The sequence below is a fragment of the Gambusia affinis genome, linkage group LG19, assembly GCF_019740435.1.
Source record: "Gambusia affinis linkage group LG19, SWU_Gaff_1.0, whole genome shotgun sequence".
NCBI lineage: Eukaryota > Metazoa > Chordata > Actinopteri > Cyprinodontiformes > Poeciliidae > Gambusia > Gambusia affinis.
The window spans coordinates 24,209,461-24,232,098 of record NC_057886.1 but is presented as its reverse complement, the minus strand read 5'-3'; the positions used below and the strand labels follow the sequence as shown (position 1 = coordinate 24,232,098).

Genomic DNA, 22,638 nt, shown 5'->3' with positions numbered 1-22,638 from the left:
TAAAATCTGAGTTTAAGTCGCTTATGGTTGGAACGGTTTTTATTAATAAACAAACCGAAGCTGTCATTCTGCAAGCCGCCGCCAGGAGCCGCTGTTCGCCTCCACTGCAGCTCTGAGACGTAGCATGTCTCCCCGTCTGAACTTGTAGCTGATGTGCATGAATCACACGTGATCTAATTATGATGATGACTCAGATCAGGTGAGCGCGTGCAGCCATGGAGTCACCTGACCAGATAAAATAAATAAAAACTGCAGGTAAATACCATCTGGCGGTCTGCCTCTGCTGACGGAAAGTTTGACACTTTCCCCTTCCTACTCATCTCTTTCCGCATTGGGTTAACACCGGAACCAGAACCTTTCAGTCCAGTTTAAATCCGAACTCTGTGATTTCAGCAGGAAACTGACTCAAAGTTTAGCTCAGCTCCACTTCCGGCCAGCTGGCGCCTGATTGGTCGGATTTATCCCAACAGCAGCGAGCGACCATCCACCCATCCATCCAACAATCCATCCACCCAACCATCCACCCATCCATCCAACAATCCATCCACCCAACCATCCACCCATCCATCCAACAATCCATCCACCCAACCATCCACCCATCCAAACATCCATCCATCCAACATCCATCCAAACATCCACGCAACCATCCACCCAACCATCCACCCATCCATCCAACATCCATCCATCCACCAAACCATCCATCCATCCACCCATCCATCCACCCAACCATCCACCCAACCATCCATCCATCCAAACATCCATCCATCCAACCATCCATCCACCCATCCATCCACCCATCCATCCAACATCCATCCAAACATCCACCCAACCATCCACCCAACCATCCACCCATCCAACATCCATCCATCCACCAAACCAACCATCCATCCACCCAACCATCCACCCAACCATCCATCCATCCAAACATCCATCCACCCATCCATCCAACCATCCATCCATCCAACCATCCACCCAACCATCCATCCAAACATCCATCCACCCAAAGTTTATTATGCAACTGTCTGGAAGAATATGTTTCTATTTTCACTTTATTGTTTTGTTTTAATTTGACTTCTTTTTATGAATGTTTGACTTTTTCTCAAGTTCTGAAATGAAGGTTTTTACTAATTCAGCAGATTTTTTTATTTAACATTTTGTTTGAAAAATGATGAATTAAACTCCTTCCATTGTAATGATTTTAATCATTAAAAGCTGTTTGGTGTTTTATTGGTTTTAGGCAGGCGAAGCGGTGAAAGCAGGAAATGAGTCACAGATCAGCATCTTCAGTGAGAATTTATAGAAATACTTAAATGGTTTTGCAAACATTAAAATACAGACATGAGAAGATTTCCTGCCTGAACACGTTGTGTCTCTGTTGCTCATCCAGAGGCCTCAGAGTTTCACGCAGACGAGTCACAAACAGCAACATTTCAAGTATGTCTGGATCTTTCAGTATTTACAGGTTTTACAGGTCTAATTTTCAGCAGAGGCGCCACTCAGCATCCCGGCGTCTCATTGGTCCATGCAGCTACCTCCTCTCCTCATTGGCTGCTGGTGCTGATGGGGCAGAGCTAACTCCCACAGAGTGAATGGAAGAGCTGAACCTGAAGCACCTAATGCTGGACGTCTGGCTCTGCAGAGCTCCTAAACATCTGGATGGAGCGACCTGCTGACAGGTGCGGATGTTTTGTGAGCAGGGTTCTGCCCAAAAGCAGGAGACTTTTGGAAGAGGATCTTTGTTTCCATCCAGCTGCTCTGGAGAACATCAGGCATGATGACGATGATGGTCTCACAGGAAGTGGTAATGTATGATAGATCGGATCAGGCCAGCAGACTCTTATTTTGGCGGGCGTGTGTCTGTTCCAGCTGTGCGCTGCGGGGTGGTCAGGGGTCGATGCGGAAGGACAGCAGCTTCTCCGAGTGCATGTTGTTGAGTGTCCGCAGGTCGGGCAGCCGCAGCAGCAGCTTGGTGAAGCGCGGCGAATCCATGACGGGCGGTTCGCCGCCGGTCGTCTTATTGACCAGACGGCGAAGCATCCGGATCAGGTTCTCCTGCAGATGCTCCACGGACGGCAGGTTCTCGATGCCGGACCGATCTGTAAAGGAATGGTGGTAGTTAGGGCACTGACACCAGTTACCTAGCAACCAGACCCCATAACTTAGCAGCCCGTAAAAGAGGAGGAGGCCACTTGCTAGTATTAGCTTTAGACAAGCTAACAAACTAGCGACTGCTAACTCTAGTTTATCCAATGCCAATGCTGACCTAACCAATGTTCTTCTTAATTTAGTTTATCTGTGCTGATATTCAGCAGAGGAAGAAGGCTATCCAGTAGGTGGCCATTAGCTCAGGATGCTATGAGCTACAAGCTAACGCTAGCTCATAGCTTGTCATTAGCCAGTGCCGGCAGTTCCAGTTACAGGTCAGGATGAAAAATGGCAGCCAATCAAAGGACGTAGCCACTGCTGGATGCAAAGCAATCTTAGTCTAGTTTGTTTTGGTTACTTTCAAACCTCAGGACGCTGTACCAACTGTATGGCAATGGCAGCACCATACTGTGGGCTTTTTCATTGCAAATCAAAGTAGTGCAAAAGGAGGCGACCAGGCCTGTTGACGCTCACCTGCGGACACCAGCACCACTGCGGTGAACAACCCTAGCTCTTCGGCGCTCAGCGTCAGCGAAGCTAGCTTCTGGCTGAAGTCAAACATGGCTGCCAGCAGCTCATTCATCCCCATCGCATGGAGCTCCTCCAAAGAGTAGGTGGCGCCAGAGACAAACATCACCGTCTGTTCCTTCATGTTGAACAGTGACGAGAAGCGCACCATCAGCACCTGGAGCGAGAAGAAACAAACGTTTTTATATTTTATCTACAAAAACAAGAACATAAAATATATCATAAATATATGAATGCTTTCTCAATGTTTCCCTTAATTAGGCAAGAATCACTAACTTCAAATAATTATTATTTACTACATGACAGAAGCTAAACTCTCTTGGTTAATAAGTCAAATAAATATGAATTTGGCTAACAGTAGCTAACTTTTTGACAGCTAATGTAAATCAGCTAATTTTATGTTATGATTGATGTGATATTTATGTAGGCTAACATGTTAGCTAACCTAATTTGCTTCATTTAATCAGTTTTTGCTGTACTGATGTAGTAACTAGCATTTAACATAAACTAACAGTTAATTTTATATTACATTTAAAAATATGACTTTTTTTGCAATAATGTATTGATGAACAGAATTTCTTTAGAGCACAAAAAGGTCAGGCTAACCGTAGCTAAGAAGAGTTTTTTGTTAGCCTAAAAAGAAGGTTGAAGTATAAACTTATAAATTCTTAAATCATGACCCTGATGTCTGTGATGACATCATGGGTTACCTCAAAGGTGCCTGCTTTCAGTAGGGTGACCTGGTCATTCTGGGTCAGAGCGTTGAATCCTGGGATATGCTTGGCAAACTCCACCACTTCCCTGACGGCGGGCGTGAACGACAACGAGAAGTCCTCCCAGATCTCCTGGGGCGTCTTTAAAGGGTCTGCATGGGGCTGCAAGTTCATTGGACAAGCCTGGGAACGATAAGATCCTGTTAAGCTAGCAGCACGTAGCAGTGGTTAAGCTACCAGCAGCAGTTAGCGGAGGTTAAGCTAGCAGCAGCAGTTAGAAGTGGTTAAGCTAGCAACAGTTTGCAGTGGTTAAGCTAGCAGAAGTTAGCAGTGGTTAAACTAGCAATAGTTAGCAGTGGTCAAGCTAGCAGCAGTTAGCGGTGGGTGTTAGCATCCCTGATCTTACCAGAACAATCCCAGAGCGACTCTTTGGCGGACAGCTCTGCCTCTGGGTCACATGACTCTGTCCTCCAATCACATTGCTGGAATGCTGACTCCACCCGTTGTTGCCATGGTGATTGCTTGTGTTGTCGTGACCCTGTTGCAGGAAGCAGTCCATGGTGTTTTTGTGATTATTGTTTTTTCTGAAACCGTTTCGAACGTGGTTGGGACAAAGCTCTGCCCCCCCGGGGTGGCGGTGGGCGGGGCTAAGCTGCGGATCGCTCAGCTTGTCGTGCGCGTACAGGAAGGTTTCACGGTGCGCACAGGCGATGGCGCTGATGGTGGATTGGATCCCAGGGCTGGGGGGTGGCGAGGAAGGGGGAGGAAGAGGAGGCGACGGCTGGGGGCCAATGGTGTCCTCTGGTGAGGAAGAGGAGGAGGAGGAAGAGGACAGGGTGGCGCGCTGGAAGTTGCTCTGTAGCTGGTCGTTCACCATGTTGTTCATGGCGCTCTGCATCTCCGCCAGCATCCTCTGCTTCTCACGCTTTGGGATGCGGCCGAAACGCACGGCTGCAGAAAGAAGAGGAGGAGGACAAAAGTGAGAGCAGGAAGGGGCGGAGCCTGGAAACACCCTGGACAGCTCCCCCGGTGGACAGGTGAGGGGTCGTAATCTACCAAGCGTCTAAACATGTCATCATTTTTAAAAACTGGAAATAAATACAAAAGTAATTTATTAAATATAGAATTCATTACATATTATTTCATGATTTAATAAATTATTTCAGAGAAGCAAACAAGGAATAAGTTGTCTTGACTTGTTGAAGCAGCCAATCAGACGTCAGGGTTTCCCCTAGTCCCGCCCACTGAGGTTAATGGCTGAAGTTAACAGTTTATGAAATCTTTTATGTTTTTGAGGGAAACGCCATGGACTCTGATTCCATGTGACGTGACGGCGGCGGCGGCGGCCTCACCGTCTCGGCTCATGCCCACAGAGAGGCACTTCTTGAAGCGGCATTGCTGGCAGCGGTTCCTGTTGGTCCTCATGATGCTGCAGCTCTCGCTCTTCACACACTTCTTGTACTGGATGTTCTGCTGGATGCTGCGCCGAAAGAAGCCTTTGCATCCCTCGCAGGCGTGAACGCCGTAGTGGAAGCCGGACGCCACGTCTCTGCAGACCTTACAGAGCAGCACCATGCCGTTGAGCTCTGAAACAAACCGGAGCGTCAGGAAGCTTCATGTTACAGTTAGCTGCATTCAGAGCAGTTTGCTGCGCAGCCAAAACACCGTCTGGGGTTTTTCAACTGTTTGAACTCATTCTGATGAGCTGAATCCAAAAATCACATTGGTTTTACTCAATCAGGTCAACTTTCTGAACTATGGAGCAACATGAGCATCAAAATGCATTTGCTGTTCTCGCATGTGGATCGGTTCCCTGAGGATCAATGGGTGACGAGATTCCCGTGTCACTAACCTGATCAGTGTTTATTGATCCAAGTTTGTAACATTTAACTAATACACTCTGTTAGAAAATGTTTTAATCTCCTAAAACCTGTTTTGGATTAGAAATTTTGATGGAAATTAATCAGTTATGTCACAAAAATCAATTTAGTCAGAAGATTGGATTAAAATAAAAACCTCACTGAGAAACATGGATGCCATTTTTGGATTCAAATTCAGTTGAAAAAAAAAAGCCATAAGCAGGTTCCAAACAATATTTTTAGTAACCCAGCATTATTTAGCCTGAAAGAAAACTGATTATTTTTTCTAAATGTTATTTATTCATTTCTAAATGTCACAGTTCCAAACAACATATTTAGTTAGCAAGCTACGTTTTTAGCTCCAAACTAAATATTCAATCAGTATGCAAAATATTTACCAGCAAAATAAATATTTTGTTCCAAACTAAACATTTAGTCAGCAAACTGTTGACTAAATTAATAATAGAAATTTAGCACCAAACCGTTTGCAAACTAAATTGTTTGTAAACTATATATTTAGTTTGAAAATGTGACCTTTATAAATGAAACCAGCTCTAAACCCGATTATTGCTGCTGATGTTTAACTGCCCCACAGGAAACCGGAAACGGACCCCTCTGCACCACTTACTGGTCAAACTGGCCACAGACTTGCTGGGCGACGCTCTGTGAGGGCCGCTGGCATCAGCGGCGTCGTCCCGCCCCCGCGGAGAGCCGCCCGCCGAGGAGGAGGAGCCGTCGCTGCTGAGGAAGGACGGCAGCGAGGAAGAGGAGGAGGCGAAGCCGCTGTCCATGGAGTCCGGGCTGGCCCCGCAGTCCGGGCTGGCCCCAGATGGGGAGCCTCCACAGGAGCCCACATAGGAGATGACGCCCCCTGCTGGAGGACAGAGGCCTGCAGGTGAGTGTCAGCCATTTTCCATAGCAACTTCCCAAAGTATTCACACCCCGGTCCAAACACAAATTTCAAAATGTTTTCAGGGAAAACAAAGACTTTTAGAAGAAAACAAATCTGAAAAGTGCGGCATGTGAATGAATCCAGCCCTCTTTATTCTGAAGCCGCTAAATAAAACCTAGAGCGCCGCAAAGCGCGAACAAAGATGGATGGATGGCTCGTTTCCTGAGAATCAGGCAGCAGAAACAAGAAGTAGTGATGCAGCCATGCTGCAGGCGGCTGCCGCATGGAAACCGTTCTGCTGTCTCAATGACTGCTTCCTCATCACCACATGTAGCTTAGCATCCCTGTGACATAATGTAGCATCCCTCTGGGTTAGCTTAGCAATACTCTGGGTTACATTAGCATTACTCTGGGTTGGGTTAGCTTCCGTATTGGTTAGCTTAGCATCCCTCTGGGTTACATTAGCATTACTCTGGTTTAGGTTAGCTTCTGTCTTGGTTAGCTTAGCGTTACTCTGGGTTACATTAGCATTACTCTGGTTTAAGTTAGCTTCTGTCTTGGTTAGCTTAGCATCCCTCTGGGTTACATTAGCATTACTCTGGTTTAGGGGAGCTTCCGTCTTGGTTAGCTTAGCATCCCTCCAGGTGAGCTTAGCATTTGCTTGGAAGATTATTTTCTCTTTGTTGTTGTTTTTAAACCCTCTGAATTTTTGCCTCTGGTTTTTAGTTCGCCCTCTTTCTGGCTGCTTCCTGCAGTTCTGGGTGTTTTTTGTGTCTCTGTGAGGGAATTTAATGTCTTCTTCGTCTTATTTTAGAGGCTACATGTAAATAAAGGCTAGCTATTAAACGTCTAAACGGAGAAGTTTGATCCCTGCAGCCCTGATGGCTCTCTGACGGCCAGCGAGGAAATGAGACCGTAAAGAAGAGTGGAGGTCTGGAGGCTGCAGCTTCACGCAGCGCAGCATCTTCCTCCTCATCTTCCTCCTAGTGCCAGCAGCGTCACGCCTCCAGGCCACGTGCCTCCTCCACACACAGCCTCACAACGAGACTGAGGGAAGCCCCGCCCCAGTCCTCCCCTTCCACTCAGAGTGACGTCACATTGACAGGAAGTCCCGCCCTCTCTCAGCCTGCAGCCAGCCGGAGAGTTTTCTTGTTTCTCTGCTGGTATTTTGGACATTTTCTGTCTTTCTCTGGTTTGAATATTAATTTACATTAGTTGACTTTTACCAACAACAATAAAACATTTTAATTCTTATTTAGGAACAAACTTTATACAGGAAGGACAATCTCACAGTGCACCAAGAAAGAGATGTTACAGTAAGGAAAAAATGTCATAAAATAAAATATCTTCTGACGTTTTCTCTGAGGTCTCTGATAAACTCAGGTAAATGACCTGGACGTGTTTCACCCTGAAGGTGTGTCACATATTGAATATCAAACACACCTGTGTGTAACATTAGAACGGCTGCAGCTCATTGGCTCGTTCCTTTTACAAAACTCTCCAGCCTGATTGGTTGGGAAATGTGACTCTGATCTGACTGGACGGAGGACATACCTGACAACAGCTCACCTGCAGGAAAACACCTGCTCAGGTAACACATGCTGCCCATCAGGAAACAACACATGACAGAGAACTACAACTCCCAGAATGCTTCACCACCAACCAGCCAATCAGACAGCAAAACAGGGCTTCATCATACAGCCAGAAACCTGAAGCACCTTTGACCTACATCAGTTTAAGAAACAGACAGTAACCATGGAGATGGCTCCAGCTGCAGCAGAGACTTCTGGGTAACGTAGTCAGTGACGACTCAAAATTATTCAAGCATAAAAAGTCCTTTTTTTTTAATCCAAAAATTATTTTTAATAATTAATTGTAAATCTAAAACTTAAAAGGGAATGTTGCAGATTTCTGAATTAAAAGAAAAGCATCTACAACTGGATCTGGGTTTCTTTCAAAATGCTGCTAATTATAGCCAAACTTAAAAAATTCAATAAAAGTTGATTGTTTTGCTTTTCGCTGAGAGTCCCTGCTTATTGCAAAACTTAACATTTTCCTGTAAGAAAATGATGTGAAGATAATGTTAGTCTGACTACAAATAAAGCCTCTCCACCTCCATGTCATTTCTGAAATCCACCTGGGGCCACACACAATCACCCCGTGACCACCAGTGGCCCCCGGGCCGCCCTTTGGTCACCCTGAGCGAATCTTTTCTGTTTGGACTGAGTCCGAATTTCAGCTTCAAATGATTCACATCATCTCAAAACAACAAGCGAGGCAAACAATCCAAACCTCTGGAATGAAACATGAACCAGAAACACGACACTACAGGGGTCACCAGAGGTCAACGAGCTGGACTGATCAATCACTGATCAGTCTGCTATCAGGAAGCAGAGAGAGAGAACCAGCTTCCTGTCACGTTTCACACATCTTCACCCAGATTATCCTGGAATTAGCATAATCTGGAAACATCTTCACAAAATTCCTTCAGTGCTTCTCAAATCCAGGAAGCAGGATCAATACGAGAAAGAGATAGAGAGATAGAGATAGAGAGAGAGAGAGAGAGATAGAAAGAGAGAGAGAGAGAGAGAGAAAGAGAGAGAGAGAGAGAGAGAATGCTTCCTGCTGCAGGTGAGTCACTGACTCGATCTCCTCCTGACTGCAGGATTCAATTTTCCGGGACTGACAACAGCTAAACTCCAGCTTCCGTCTCACCTGTTCTGTTTGCTACCTGGTTACTGATCAGCTGATCGCCTGCTACTCCAGGGGGCGTGGCCATAACAGGAGGGGAGGGTGGCGCAATGAGCTCAGACCCCGCAGGAGCCAATCAGAGGCCGTGCTGCTCCATGAAAACAAAGCGCACATGGCTGACTGCGCCGCTCCATGTGAACACACACACTCACACGCCCGCTCCGTCCACCAGAAACCGAAAGACCTGCCGTCATCCTGACCCACTTCCCTTAAACACGAGCGCATTCACGGTGACGGTCCTCGTGACAGATTGGCCGACATGTGCGCGAAGGGTCCGAAAGAGGGGTCCAAGGCCCGGCTGATGGACCTAAACCAGACCGGAACACGGTCCCTCTGTGTGGCCAATGTTCTCTGGAGCAGAACCGGACTCCTGTTAAAAAATGACTGGACCGAACTCCTGTTAAGTTCTGGCCGTTTTTACCCGACCCCCCCGCGGCGCAGCCGCAGTGACCTCCTCTGCTCCGCTCCGAGACCCGCACCAACCATCACGCACGCGCCGACACATCGGCTCCTAAACAATTTCCATTAAACGCCGTGCACGCGCGCCGTGCCCAACTCTAACCCCGTGGACCAGGATCCCGACCCAGAGAAGTGATTTACCCGAGTTGTTGTTCGAGTCCATGTCGGTGGTCGCCAAGCCGAGCTGCGGTCCAGTCACGCACAGCTGCCGCCGCCGGAGCAGCTAAGGAGGAGAAATCCTGCAGGAAGAGTGCGGATCTTCCGTTGTTCTGGTTCTGTCTCTGGCACAGCTGCTGCTCGCGCTTCCAACTGAGCGCAGACTCATCATCATCATCATCATCATCATCATGTTCCGGGACGCTGCTGCCGCACGCGGCAGAAAACGGGACCACGTGACTAGGAAGCGCCTCGTGCCCCAATGACACTCTTTCCCGCCCCTCCTCCTTGCACGTGGAGTGGAAGCGGACTGTTAGTCTGGGCAGGCAGAGTGGCACTGTGGGAAGTGTAGTTTGTCAATGTCAATGTCAAATTTATTTATATAGCACTTTAAAACAGGCTTAGAACTGCACCAAAGTGCTGTACAAGAGTGACAACAACACAAATAAATAAAAACAAAGTATCAAACACTAGTTCAATTAAATGCCAAGGAATAAAAATGAGTTTTAAGAAGCAAATTTAAATGATCCAGGCTGTGGGCAGATCTAATTTGGAAAGGTAGATTGTTCCATAGAGAAGGAGCAACAGCAGAAAAAGCCCGATCTCCTTTCCTCTTAAGTCGGGTCCGAGGAACTGTCAGTAAAAACTGATTATTAGTTTGGTTCTTTCCTGTTACTGCAGCGGGTTCTGGTTCTGCTTGACCTCCTGCATCCTTAAGATTTTAGCTATAACATATTTTTATTGTAATTAAACAGAATTTTTCATTTATTGTTATTACTTTTACTCTTTCAGATCATAATTTTTATTTTCCCTTTTGCTTGATATCCTTCTAGTTTGCTGATCCCGTTCAGCGTTAGTAACTAGAATGCTACAAAGGAAAACTTCATTTCTGTCATATTACAAAGCCGTATTAAACCCCTTTCATTGTTTCAAATCAATCATGATCAATACAATCTGTCATATTAGACAACAATTAATGGTAAGAAAATTTAGTTTCATAGTGAAAACTGATTTCTACAAAATAGCAATCATTAAATAAAAACATTAAGCATAAAACGAGTGACCCCTCCAGTCAGTTTTTAGTATTGGCACCTCAGGCTACTCATCTGGACGCTTTAGTTTTCTTGCATTTTTCCTGTCAGGTTGGTGGGGATCAGCTGTGAACAGCTCTGGGCTTTAATTAGGCCATTCCAGAACCTCATAAGCAGGTTCTACACAAACTATGTCTGTGTAGCTGTAGCTACAGAACACTTCAGGTCTTCATCTCTATGGATAATAAATGTTCTCTGAAGCCACAGTTCTCCTGTTGCTTTCATTTATCTCCTGGATTTACAAGATTCCAGTGTCTCCTGCTGAGATGCAACCCCACAGCATGATACTGCCACCACCATGTTTGGACTTTCCAAAATGACTCTTAATAAAAACATGTAAATAAATCAATAATGTCCTTTATATTGGCATAAGACAGTGGTTCCCAAAGATTTTCTGGGTTCCTTATGGATTACAATAAAATTGCCCCCAAAAAAGAAAAAGAAAGAATCAACTGATCACACATCGTTCAACCAGACATAAACCTATACGCATATTTTGTTTTCAAACTCCACTGAAGTTTATTTCACATTTCAGGTCACTAGAAAACACACTACAAACCATCTTTACAGTGAAACACTTTTGTGTAGCAGTTTTTGTTTTTCATTCATCCATACCTCCTCCCATGCCCCCCTGTAATGGCACTGCGCCCCCCTAGGGGCGCGCCCCACACTTTGGGAACCACTGGTAAAAGAAAAGTGGGTTTTAGCATATTTTCTGTTGTTTTTAAATTTTCTCTGAACCTCCAGAATTAAATTACATTGAAACAAATAGAGCCTCTGGAAAAGAATATTCTTAGGTTAAAGTCAGAAATCTTATTTTTTATAAATTTTTCCCGTGTCTTTGCTTGAAAAAAGAAATTCACAGATGTTAATATTCTGCAATGTCTTTGCAAAGGTTTTAGACTTCTCTTTATTTTAAGAGCACAAAACAGATACAATTTGTCTATTTAAAATGCGTATAAAATATTCTAATTTGTTCTGTGAGGCTCTAAATGGGGGGCAGAAATGTCACTGGGCTATTGTGTTGTATTGTTTTGGTGCCATGTAGTATCTAATTCTGACCAGTGGGAGGCGGAAGCGTTCATCAGCGCTGACATCCGCCGAACCGCCGCCATTATCTCTGCAGCGGAAGAAGGAAGGAGAAAACAGTCGGAACCGAGAGAAATTAACTCAATTTTGGATCAATTCTGCCATGGAGGTTCCTGGAGCCGACAGCGACTGGAGGAGCCCTCAGTTCCGACAGAAAGTCGTGGCTCAGATGTGAGGAAGTTGCTTTTTTTTCACGGTTTTGTTCTCAGCTATGCTAGCTTTTGGTTTAGCTAATCGCTAACATTTTGTGAAAACTGCCAATTTAGAAAAAACTGAGGATAAAAATCCATCAGGTGCTAAACTTCTACAGCATTTCAGGTGGTCTTGTGGGCATGAAACCGATGTTTAATTCGGCGCAAATAAAACTCTTAAAATGTATTGTTTTTGTCTTTTTCTGACCAAATTTTGCTGTTGGCATCATTAGCTGCTGAAGCTAGTCAGTATTATAAACAATAAGTTTTTACTCCACAACACAATTGTTTTATATAAATCTCATACAGATGCCAGCTGAAGTGTTTAAGCAACATTTTTAATTTCTCTTTCTCTAAATAAAACCAAAAGTAACTATTAGAATTAGCGGGGCATTGTTGGACAGATGATTTCATATTTAATTTAGTTTAATGAAGATATTTATACTACTTTAAATTGTGCTTAGGGAGAAGTGTAAAGAGAGCTGCACTGTCTCTGTAGAAAAAGAATAAGACCGATGCAGAGAAGTCATGTTGGTGCAGGGCAGGTATGAGAGTGAGACAGCAGTGAGGTGTGCTCTAGGTGTGACTGAGAAGCTCAATAAATAAAACAACGAGGCTTAGAGCCAAGATGCAGTCCCAAAATTTCAGTGTTTTTTAAGTTAAAAAACTATTTTAACTTTTTAATTTATTAAACTTTGGTAATTTTGGCTTTCCATGCTTGCTGAATTCTTTGTATCTAATGCTATTTACACATGGCTGCAAGGCAGTAACGTGCAGTGAGGTTCATAGCTGATGAGGCACTAATTTAATCCTAATCAGATATACAAATGTAGACCACCTGCATGTTATTGTTTACATGAGGAAATTTCGCGCATGCGGACAACGCTGGAGGGCAAAAAGACTATTCTTTTACGTGTCATCCATAGCGGCGCTGCCACCTTTAACTCAATCAAACTTGAACGTGTAGATATTATTTTTGTGCACCACAGCAAAGGGAAAAACCGTTAAAGTATAACTCAAAACCACTTCTTTCTCGCTCTATGTTAGTGCTGCTACACGCAGGCTTGTTGCCATAGCAACTGACAACGTCACAAAAACACACTGAAATATTTTCCACACAAAGAGCAGAACATTCAGTCTGTTGCAGTAGTTTGGTTTTAGACTTAATGTTTACTTTGCGATTATTAATAAGTGATTAATAAGTGTACTATACAGTACAGACCACAAGGTAAAAATAGCAATATAAATTATTTTATCATTATATATTATTTTTCCATGCTGACAGGTGAGGTTCTGTCTCCCCTGCTGCAAGGATAATTTAGAAGGAAAGATGTGAATAATGAAAAGGTTTTATGTAACTTAAACAGCAGACCTGCATTTTTCTTCTCAAAAGGGCCTATAGTAGTTAAAATCATTAAAACTTTTTATTTTGAAGGGATTTTAACACCAAAAAGAGGAGGAGTATTAATGCACATTTTAAATGGATTGACTTGTTCAGTTTAACAGTAATTAGAAAAACGTGCAGCATGAAAAATAAACATAAACGTTTTAAACATAACCACCCATAAATAAAATGATAAAACTTAAAACTATGAAGGTTGGCCTGAGCTGTTGGGTTTATGATTGTTAATATAATTTAGGTTAAATTCTAATAATTGAGGCTGAAAACACTATTTAGAGACAAAGATATTTATAAAGCTCTTTGCTTTATATATTTATAAATAGTGTCTCACTGAGACACATAAGAAAAGTGAAATGAACAAAAGTGTCTGAACAAGTTGGATGTTTGAGATATGATGAATGAGAAATGCTCCTCTGTCATTTCTGTGGTTTTTGTTGAGATTATTTTTGTATATTTTGGACAGTTAAAATGAATGTTTACTTGTCTTGGTCTTCCTCAGTGAAGACGCCATGAGGAAGGCCGGCTCTGGAAACACGACACACAAGTCTGGGACGGACATGGAGAACCACGTCTTCATCAAAGCCAAGACCAGAGTGAGTTGTGCCCTGGTGGCTGATGGGAAATGGGTTAGCATCCGACGCTAGCAGCAGTGTGTGTGTTTCAGGAGGAGTACCTGTCCCTGGTGGCCCGGCTCATCATCCACTTCAGGGACATCCGTGAGTTCTGCAGCTTCCTGTCTCTCCGGTTGCCAGTTGTGTTTGGGTGAGGCTAACCACCGCTGGGCTTTGTGTTGCAGATAAGAAGGCGCTGGGAGGAGCCGGTGAGTGGAGCTCTGTTACCTGCTGGGTTCTGGGTGGGGTTCGGCTCCAGCCGGGCCCGGTTCTACCGGGTTCATGGGGTTCTGCTGAGCATGTCGGAGCTGCGTAATGTTGTCTGTTGTTTGCCCTCTGCTAGATCCCATGAATGCCCTGACTAACCTGACGGGGGTAGGCGGGGGCATGGGCATGGGGCCCCGGGCCCCAGGCGCCCCGGTGGGGAGCATGGGGGCCATGGGGCAGATGCAGCTAGGCCAGCATGCCATGGCCGGGGTGCCGGGAAACCCACAAGCCAGTGAGTGTGTTTCCTGCTGCTGCGCCGAGCGTGCCGCTCTCTCTCTCGTTCTGCTTCGGCATGTTGAGCCGACTCCGGGCTGGCTCCGGCTCCAGAACCGGGTCATTCCTGCCCTCCCTGTGTCTCTGCAGTGGGCGCCCCAGGCCAGATGTCGGTGCAGCAGATGGTGCAGCAGCAGCAGCAGTCCATGCAGTTCCAGCAGTTCCAGCAGGCGCAGCAACAGGCGCAGCAGAACGCCGCGCTGCAGCAGCAGCAGCAGTTCCAGCAGCAGCAGCAACTCCGCGCTCTGCAGCAGCACGCCCAGAACCAGCAGCTGCAGCAACAGCAGCACGCCCAGAACCAGCAGCAGCAGAACCAGGTCTGTCCATAAACTGACCCGGCAGAACCAGCAGCAGAACCAGGTCCAGATGCACTCAGGGTTCTGCAGATGTTCAGGCCGCATTCCATTTACCTCAGAGCTCTGAGTCCCACCAACGGAGCAGCATTCTAATTATTAACACAAGATGGTGATTGGCCAAGTAGACAAACACTCTTAGGCTGCATTCACACCAATTCTGTTCAGTCCGACTCCGGTCCGCTTTACTTAATCTCCGGTATGCTTTACGTTTAGTGATAATAATGAATGAACAAAGCTGTTTGAGTTAATTTCACCCTCAATCTGCAACTCTGCCATCTGCTGGTGGAAACTGGTTCTTGCAGTGTAAAATGTTTCACTCAGTTTCTGCTGCTGAAGGTTCCAGTGATGTTTGTCAGCAGCTGCTTCCTGTCCTCCAGTTCTCATTTTCTGTCTTTGCAGATGCATCAGACGCGGATGCAGCTGCAGCAGCAACTGCAGCAGCAACTGCAGATGCAGCAGCAGCAGCACCAGGCGCAGGCCCAGGCCCAGTCCATCCAGCAGATGGTGCAGCAGCAGCAGCAGCAGCAGCAGCAGCAGCAGCAGCAGCAGCAGCAGGTCCAGGCGGGTCAGATGCCTCCTCACTCCCAGCCCGGACTCGTCCCCCAGTCTCTGCCGGGTCAGATGCCGGCGCAGTCCATCCCCATCAACTCACTGAGCCAGCAGCAGCTCAAGATGCAGGCCTTCCAGGTGGGTTTGGACTGGCACAACACAGCCCAGCAGAACCGCACCGGACTGAAGCTGGACCCACCCCACCACCTCCACATCTAACTAAATCAGTGTTAAATTTTGGCTTGTGCGGCTTTCATTTTAGAGATATTAGGGGTCATTAGAAGTTTATGAATAGAATTCAACTTTATTGTCGTTGCACTGTCACAAGTATCTATCCAGAAGTGCTATACAGGATCTAAATATTTATTTAAGTTTATTAACATCTTTAAAATGAAGGCGGCTCAAACGTTGATGCTAAGTTGGTTAGCTTTGGAGGCGGTGGGGGTCCAGCTCCCCACCCTAACCCTCACATGCTCTGCTCTGTCTGCAGCCGACTCGTGCTGCGCTGCCGCAGGCCGCAGCACAGGTGCAGCTCAACGCCGCTGCAGCCGCCGCCGCGTCTGGACAGGTGAGAAACCTCAAGGCTGGCCTTCCCATGCTAACGTCATGCTAACGATAGGGGTGGTTTTTTATCGTGATAAGTAAGAACTTTGATTCGATGTTGTCATGATAAATTCAAAACAAGTTGAAGGTTTTACGTTTTTCTCCTGTTTGTTCAGTGAAATCATCAGTAAATTAAAAAATACAGTTACTGCTCACTGACATGAATCACACACTGCTTCATGTGACCGGAGTCCTGAAGAAGAGCGTTTTTGTGGGAATGTTTTTGTGTTAGTAGGGCTGTAATTGCTGCGACACAAAGTCACACTGTTACTTACAGAAGAAGAAATAAATATTGTCACTTTTATTGTTACAAAAGATTTTTGCTACGATAGAGTAGCGCCATGCTAATGTTATGCTAACCTCTGCAGATGGTCCGACCCCCGATGCAGAATCTGCCCCGCCCCCCTCGACCTCCTCTGAACGCCACCATCCCTCCTCCAAACAGCACGGCTGGGGTCGGAGGTCAGATGATGACCCCACAGGTGTGTTCTCCTGCTCTGAGTTGTCCAGGTAACAGGAGCGCAGGCTGAGCCGTCCTTCTCCCTCTCCTCAGGTGCAGCAGCATCCCATGATGTCATCACCCTCACCTGTGCAGGTGCCCACCCCACAGATGCTGCCCCCCCCACAGCCGTCCCCGCAGCCCCCCTCCTCCCAGCCCAACTCAGCCAGGTAAGACAGCAGCCCGGAGGACACGCCCCCTCTCTTTGCCTGTTAACCACTTCCTGCTTCCCGCCTGCAGCTCCGGCCCCACGCCGTCTCCGGGCGGCTTCCAGCCCAGCCCCTCCCCTCAGCCGTCGCCGAGTCCGGTCACCGCCAGAACCCCACAGCAGAACCACGGGGTGGCCTCGCCCGGGCCCCTCAACACGCCAGGTAACTATCACACAGCGGGTGGAATGCAACCCCAGAGGAGCTGTGATTAATCAGCGACAGCAGCCATGTTGTGAGTGGCTTTCTTCGTCCAGACTGGAACCAGAGATTGCTGATGTTGTGTCAGCACAAGGCTCTGCTCTGTTAGATTATATGTTAAAAAAAATATATATTTATATTTTCTTTCCTTAAATATGCTTAACAGAAAAGGCTCTTAAGCCTCATTTCTCATATCCACAACTAAAAATACTTTATTATTATTATTATTATTTTTTCCCACCAGGGGTCTTTTGTGGCTCTAGTGTCCCTTATATGACAGCAGGCTGACAGGAAAGGGGGAGGGAGAGGGGAAAGATATGCGGCAAATGTCGTCGGGTCCGGGAATCGAACCCTCGACGGCCGCGTCGAGGATTCAAGGCCTCCAAATGTGGGTTGTGCTATCCCCTACGCCACCACAGCACCCGACTAAAAATACTTTAATGTAAACAAATCTATTAAATTTAATAGATTAGTTGTAACCAGGTTTCAAGCAGAGAGGCTATATTTTCTGAGATTAACTTGCCTCTCAATATGGCTGACAGTTCCATTCTGTGTGTAGGTGAATAAGACTCAGTGACAGATCTACAGTGCCCCCTGTGGTCTAGTTTGGTACTACAGGTTCAAAATATGGACCCGTTCTGACTGAACATCCTAATCCATTTTCAGACTTTCAGTTGGCGTTTATTCACATAACCACTGGTTCTGAACTGGTTCTCAACCAGTTCAGAACCAGTTAGTGGGAGTGTGATAAACCTGTAGGAGGCGCCACTGAGGCCAACAACCTCCAATCCACAGAACAGGACTTGAGGCCCAATAAACACAGAACCGTTGCATGGTTTAGTGAAAGTTAAACCAGAACCGTCAGTCGGCTCTGTGTCATGTGACTCCAGTTGGCTCCTCCCCCTCCCCACCTGCGCTCAGGTAACCCCGGGTCGGCCATGAGTCCAGCTGGAGCCACGTCTCTGGAGGAGCAGCAGTACATGGAGAAGCTCAAGCAGCTGTCCAAATACATTGAGCCGCTTCGCCGGATGATCAACAAGATCGACAAGAACGAAGGTGAGCTGCTGACCTTTGACCTCTGTTTGCAGATGATTAGTTCCTCGGAGAAAATCAAGCAATAATATTTCTGACATTTTAATTTTTTATCAATTTGCAATATTATGATTTAATCTACAATTACTTTTATATAAGATTTATTTAGTTCTGTTTTTATCTTAATGAAATATTTATTATCTTTGCAAAATCTTTTTGTTATTATAATTTTTGATGGTTTTTTATTTATGTATTAAAACCTGGTTTCCATGGAAACGGATTCTATGCAAGTCTCATTTATAGAAAAAAAATTAATCTGAAACCAAATAAAACATCCTCAAACATTTTCAAAATTTTAATAAAAGAAAAGATTTAAATCTCCTGGAGACAAATGTTAAAATCAGTCTCATAATTTGAGGTTTCTATGTTTTTAAATATTTTAAAAGTACATTTCTGAAGACTGGTGTGGGTCCACTTTTAGTGATGAGTATTTATTATGTAAAATTGTACACAGACAGGAAGTTGATGTATGTGTTGTGCTGCCAGACAGGAAGAAGGACCTGAGCAAGATGAAGAGTCTGCTGAACATCCTGACTGATCCAACCATCAGGTACCGGTACCGTCTGCAGAACTTTGACACCAGAAACCTCTGTGCACTCGGGCTTCTCACTGCTGAAACTTTAACTCAATCCTGATGCTAAGAAAAATATTTTATACCATGGCACAAATTTCTTTCTCATTAAGAAAAACTATGAATAAATGCAATATGAAAAGAAAACTGTAGTCTCCTTAATTAGGACAAACCCAGGGAAGAATTCAGCCATTATTTATGAAAATACATCAAGTAAATTATTTACAGTGTCCATGATTAGGCTGCTTAGCTTAGCACAGTTGTTTATGCTAACTCTATTTGACTTGACTTGGAGCCGCCATCTTTCCCGCCTTGGCGTTCTGTTTTTATCTCACCTGGGAAAATCAAACTACCACAGCATAAAATGACCGAGATAGATTGAAATGATGGTATTTCATTTGTCTGTTGCACTTAAAATCTGAATTGTTTTTTTTTACTGAAGTTTTATTTGATGGCGTAATTAAACCAGGCGGTCAGAATGAGCCGTGGCCGGTCTGGAGCTGAGAGACTCTCTGCTTCACCTGCAGCTTCTTTGTTCTTCTGACCTGCAGGTGTCCTCTGAAGACGCTGCAGAAATGTGAAATCGCTTTGGAGAAGCTGAAGAATGACATGGCCGTGGTAAGAAGAGCTCAACTTTCTGCTTCAACCTTTACTGCCTTCCTGGAGCTCAAACCCTGACTTCATCCATTCAACTGTTTCATAAATTAGTGTTTCTCTGAAAATGACAGTAAAGCCCGCTCTCAATTTTTACATGCGCCACGGTTCTGCTGCAAGTAGATTTCCAGCGGCTTCATGTTTAGACTTTGTATTTATGTAGCTGCAAAAAGAAATAATGTCTGGGAAATAATTGGGGACATTAAGCAACGCTGAAAAACTCTCTGTTTCCAGCCACTTCCCTCACTTCTGGGTGAGAGAGAGACACCTCTGGATCAAAACCAGCAGATGTCAACCACGTCTGATGTTAAATTTCAAAATAAAAGCATTGCATCTCAGGGGGGATAAAAACATCTTATTTTAATAGGCTTTTATTTTGAAATTAAACATCAGATGTGGTTGAAATTTGCTGGTTGTGGTCTAGAGGTGTCCCTCTGCCAGCCAGAAGTGAGAGAAGTCACTGGAAACAGAGAGTTTTTCTGCTTCCAGTAGATCAAACATGAACCGGATGTGAGCTTTTACTCTGAAAGGAGCTCATAAATTAGGTTGCAGAAACGTCTTGCGCCGTGGCACACGTGAATTTTGCGTGCAGACGGGATTTTTGAAGAGCTTTACCGTAGTTATTTTGGCATCTTTTTTTGTCACGTCCACATGATGAGGATCTGACAAAATAAGGAGAATTTTATTTTCATTTAATATATTCTGACTTTTCAACACAATCCCTTCTTTTGACTATAATAAGATATTTAATATTTTTTATTAATCACGTAAAATTTTAGTTTATTCTGGCAGTTCCTGGTGTTTTTTCCTTTGGTTATTTTCTAAGAAACTTTCATTTAACTTAAGGAGCAAAGAGGATTTTTACTGGCAGATTATCAGAAATAACATTTAAATAAATTATTTCAACTTATACCTGAAAAAATTATTGAAAAACAACAATTATGATAAAAATGTAAGAATAAAAGATTAATGTTATTAAATTGATTTTAGTTTTGCATGTTTTTTCTCATTCTCTCTTTGGCTTTCGGAGGCCCCACAGCGCCCCTTGTGGCCCCTAGAAGCACTGCTCAAGCCAGTAACTCCGTGTTGTTCCCAGAGACATTGGCTCTAACTTCACTGTTGAGAATCATAAAGATCGTACAATAAAACAACCTCTGAGTTCCAGCGTTTGATAACCAGGCGTTTGTTAAAACAAAGTTTCTCCTCTGGCTCGTCCCGTCAGTTTCTCTCTTAATGGCGGTTCTCGGTTCTGACAGGATTCCCGTCTGTTTCAGCCGACGCCGCCTCCCCCTCCGGTTCCCACCAAGCAGCAGTATCTGTGCCAGCCGCTGCTGGACGCCGTCATGGCCAACATCCGCTCCCCGGTCTTCAACCACTCCCTGTACCGGACCTTCGCCCCAGCCATGAGCGCCATCCACGAGCCGCCCATCACGTAGGCCCCGCCCCTCCGCTCCACGCTGCATCGCCTCGCCCGTCTGACCCGCTTTTCTGTTCCCCAGGGGGCCCAACGTCTGCGGGAGGAAGAGGAAGCATGAGGAAGACGAGCGGCAGACCATCCCCAACATCCTGCAGGGGGAGGTAGCGCGCCTCGACGTCAAGTTCCTGGTCAACCTGGACCCGGCGTTCTGCAGCAACAACGGCACCGTGCACCTTATCTGCAAGCTGGGTGAGACGCTGTGATTGGCTGATGGATCCTCTGATTTAGCTCCAGTAATTGCTACTATTGATTAGATTCATGTGTGAGAAATGGAAAATGAAATGAAAACCTGTTTGTCTGCAGCTCAAATCTGAGTTCAGGAAGTAAACATTTACCTGACGAGGATGAAGAGGAGACCTAACAAACCAGCATGTTAACCGGCAGTTAAAAGCTCCCTGTGCTCAGTGTCACAATAACCAGCAGCTGCTTGACCTCACATTCCTCCACATAAATCAGGCTGAACCGCAGAGGTCAGCGTGATTAGCCTGCAAGACCTTTATTCTGATTTCCGACCTAAAGACGTTCCAGTTATGGCGGTAGGTCTGAACCTGGCGTGAGTTTAGATTGATCTGGTTCACTCACATCAGCTGCGATCAATAACCGATGATATTCAGCATGCTGATTGGCCCGATGCCGCAGTGCGTTTGTCGTCCCAGAGGACCAATGAGAACGCAGCCTGGTGACGTTTAGCCAATCAGAAAACAACCGCACCAGAAAGTTCATTGGACATCGTAAAAAAAAAAGAATAAAATCTACAAAATATCTTCACTGCTTTTTTCTCGTCGGCCATGTTTGTTTTCTCTGAACTATCGTTTGATCTCGAGAGATTTCCCATCTGATATTATGCATGAACCCGTTATAGCAGTTATTTTATTTTGTGTTGTCATGTGTGATCTCTAAACTTTGAAATATCAACTATTTCTAAACCAAGCTTTAGCAGCAAGACGTTATTCGATCCAAAAAAATCAACTGAGGCTAACGCTACGCATGAGCTCAGTGGAATGAAGATGTTCTCTCCTTCCTTTGGCTCAGGCACTGAGGAAAAGCAATGGAGCAAAGTTTAGAGGAAGTGGTTTTAGCTTTAACCTGACCATCTGTAACTCCAAGGCACCGCCCATATAAGGAAATGCTTCCTGCTGATTCTTTCACTAGAAATGCTGCAGGATATCAGATTTGATCCTTTTCTATCATTAATGCGTTAGCTGTGATCGTTACGTTTTCCAGTTCTGCCTTTCTCACCTTGTTGCTCTTTTTGTCCCTCAGACGATAAAAACCTGCCCAGCGTTCCTCCGCTGCAGCTCAGCGTTCCTGCAGACTATCCGGATCAGAGTCCGCACTGGGCCGACGACGGAGACCAGTACGGTGAGGAAACAGGATTCTGACGTCCTGACGGGTTTATTTCTCCAGGATTTAAACTGCGGCGCCTCTGAAGCGTCTAAATGTCTCTGTTGTGTCTCAGGTGCCAACGGCTTCCTGCAGACGGTCCACAGGAACATGACGTCCAAACTGCTGCAGCTTCCTGACAAACACTCGGTGACGGAGCTGCTCAACACCTGGGCCCAGAGCGTCCGGCAGGCCTGCCTGTCTGCTGCCTGAAGCCCCGCCCGCTGCCTGAAGCCCCGCCCACTGTATGTAGCCCTGCCCACGCAGCCACCGCAGTATGTCACTACATTCAGGTCCAGTTCAAACCTTACAGGATTAAATGAACTGCTGCTCACCTGGTTACCTGGCGACCAATCAGCCGCCAGCCCTGAATGCGTCACACTTTAGTTTTTCTGTCAGACGTTTGAAACCCGGCAACAAATAAAGATTTATCTGCTGTTTTTTATGAATAAAATCCATTTCATCATGAACTGCAGTGTCACTTCTCTGGTTTCTCTCTTACTAAAGTTTTCACGCCGCCGTTAAAGAGCCAGGATGTAAAAACATGAGATCAGCAAAAATACATGAATATAAATCCTGTAAACATTCAGCTGAGGTCAGAGTTCAAGCAGCTCAGGTTG

The 22,638-nt window shown here is 45.4% G+C and overlaps 2 protein-coding genes across 9 annotated transcripts; one reads left to right on the top strand and one right to left on the bottom strand.

Annotated features, from left to right (window-relative positions):
- Window positions 1-952: 952 nt before the first annotated feature.
- nr1d1 (nuclear receptor subfamily 1, group d, member 1) lies at window positions 953-9,741 on the bottom strand. 4 transcript variants are annotated; one of them, XM_044099696.1, is made up of 7 exons: window positions 8,853-8,996; window positions 5,874-6,116; window positions 4,739-4,972; window positions 3,793-4,337; window positions 3,384-3,569; window positions 2,620-2,830; window positions 953-2,096 (listed from the first exon to the last, which is right to left on the bottom strand). In XM_044099696.1, exons 1-7 carry the CDS (start codon window positions 8,914-8,916, stop codon window positions 1,885-1,887), a joined length of 1,695 nt encoding a protein of 564 aa, XP_043955631.1. In that variant the 5' UTR covers window positions 8,917-8,996; the 3' UTR covers window positions 953-1,884. The 4 variants fall into 4 exon arrangements, with proteins under 4 accessions (XP_043955631.1, XP_043955632.1, XP_043955633.1 ...); XM_044099697.1 differs by lacking the exon at window positions 8,853-8,996 and adding an exon at window positions 9,489-9,741 and having other exon boundaries at window positions 954-2,096; window positions 5,874-6,119; XM_044099698.1 differs by lacking the exon at window positions 8,853-8,996 and adding an exon at window positions 9,489-9,741 and having other exon boundaries at window positions 954-2,096.
- Window positions 9,742-11,668: 1,927 nt separating this feature from the next.
- Window positions 11,669-22,488, top strand: med15 (mediator complex subunit 15). Of its 5 annotated transcripts, none has more exons than XR_006369040.1 (18): window positions 11,669-11,854; window positions 13,776-13,869; window positions 13,941-13,992; window positions 14,073-14,096; window positions 14,231-14,386; window positions 14,518-14,744; window positions 15,183-15,470; window positions 15,823-15,900; window positions 16,304-16,417; window positions 16,489-16,604; window positions 16,675-16,805; window positions 17,763-17,897; window positions 18,420-18,483; window positions 19,056-19,122; window positions 20,415-20,590; window positions 20,658-20,824; window positions 20,939-21,171; window positions 21,899-21,997. XR_006369040.1 is itself a non-coding variant. In XM_044099691.1 (18 exons), the coding sequence occupies exons 1-18, from the start codon at window positions 11,787-11,789 to the stop codon at window positions 22,229-22,231; spliced, it is 2,175 nt and encodes a 724-aa protein (XP_043955626.1). In that variant the 5' UTR covers window positions 11,671-11,786; the 3' UTR covers window positions 22,232-22,488. The 5 variants fall into 5 exon arrangements, 4 of the variants coding, with proteins under 4 accessions (XP_043955627.1, XP_043955626.1, XP_043955625.1 ...); XM_044099691.1 differs by lacking the exon at window positions 20,939-21,171 and adding an exon at window positions 22,095-22,488 and having other exon boundaries at window positions 11,671-11,854; window positions 20,433-20,590; XM_044099690.1 differs by lacking the exon at window positions 20,939-21,171 and adding an exon at window positions 22,095-22,488 and having other exon boundaries at window positions 11,671-11,854.
- The last annotated feature ends 150 nt before the right edge of the window (window positions 22,489-22,638 follow it).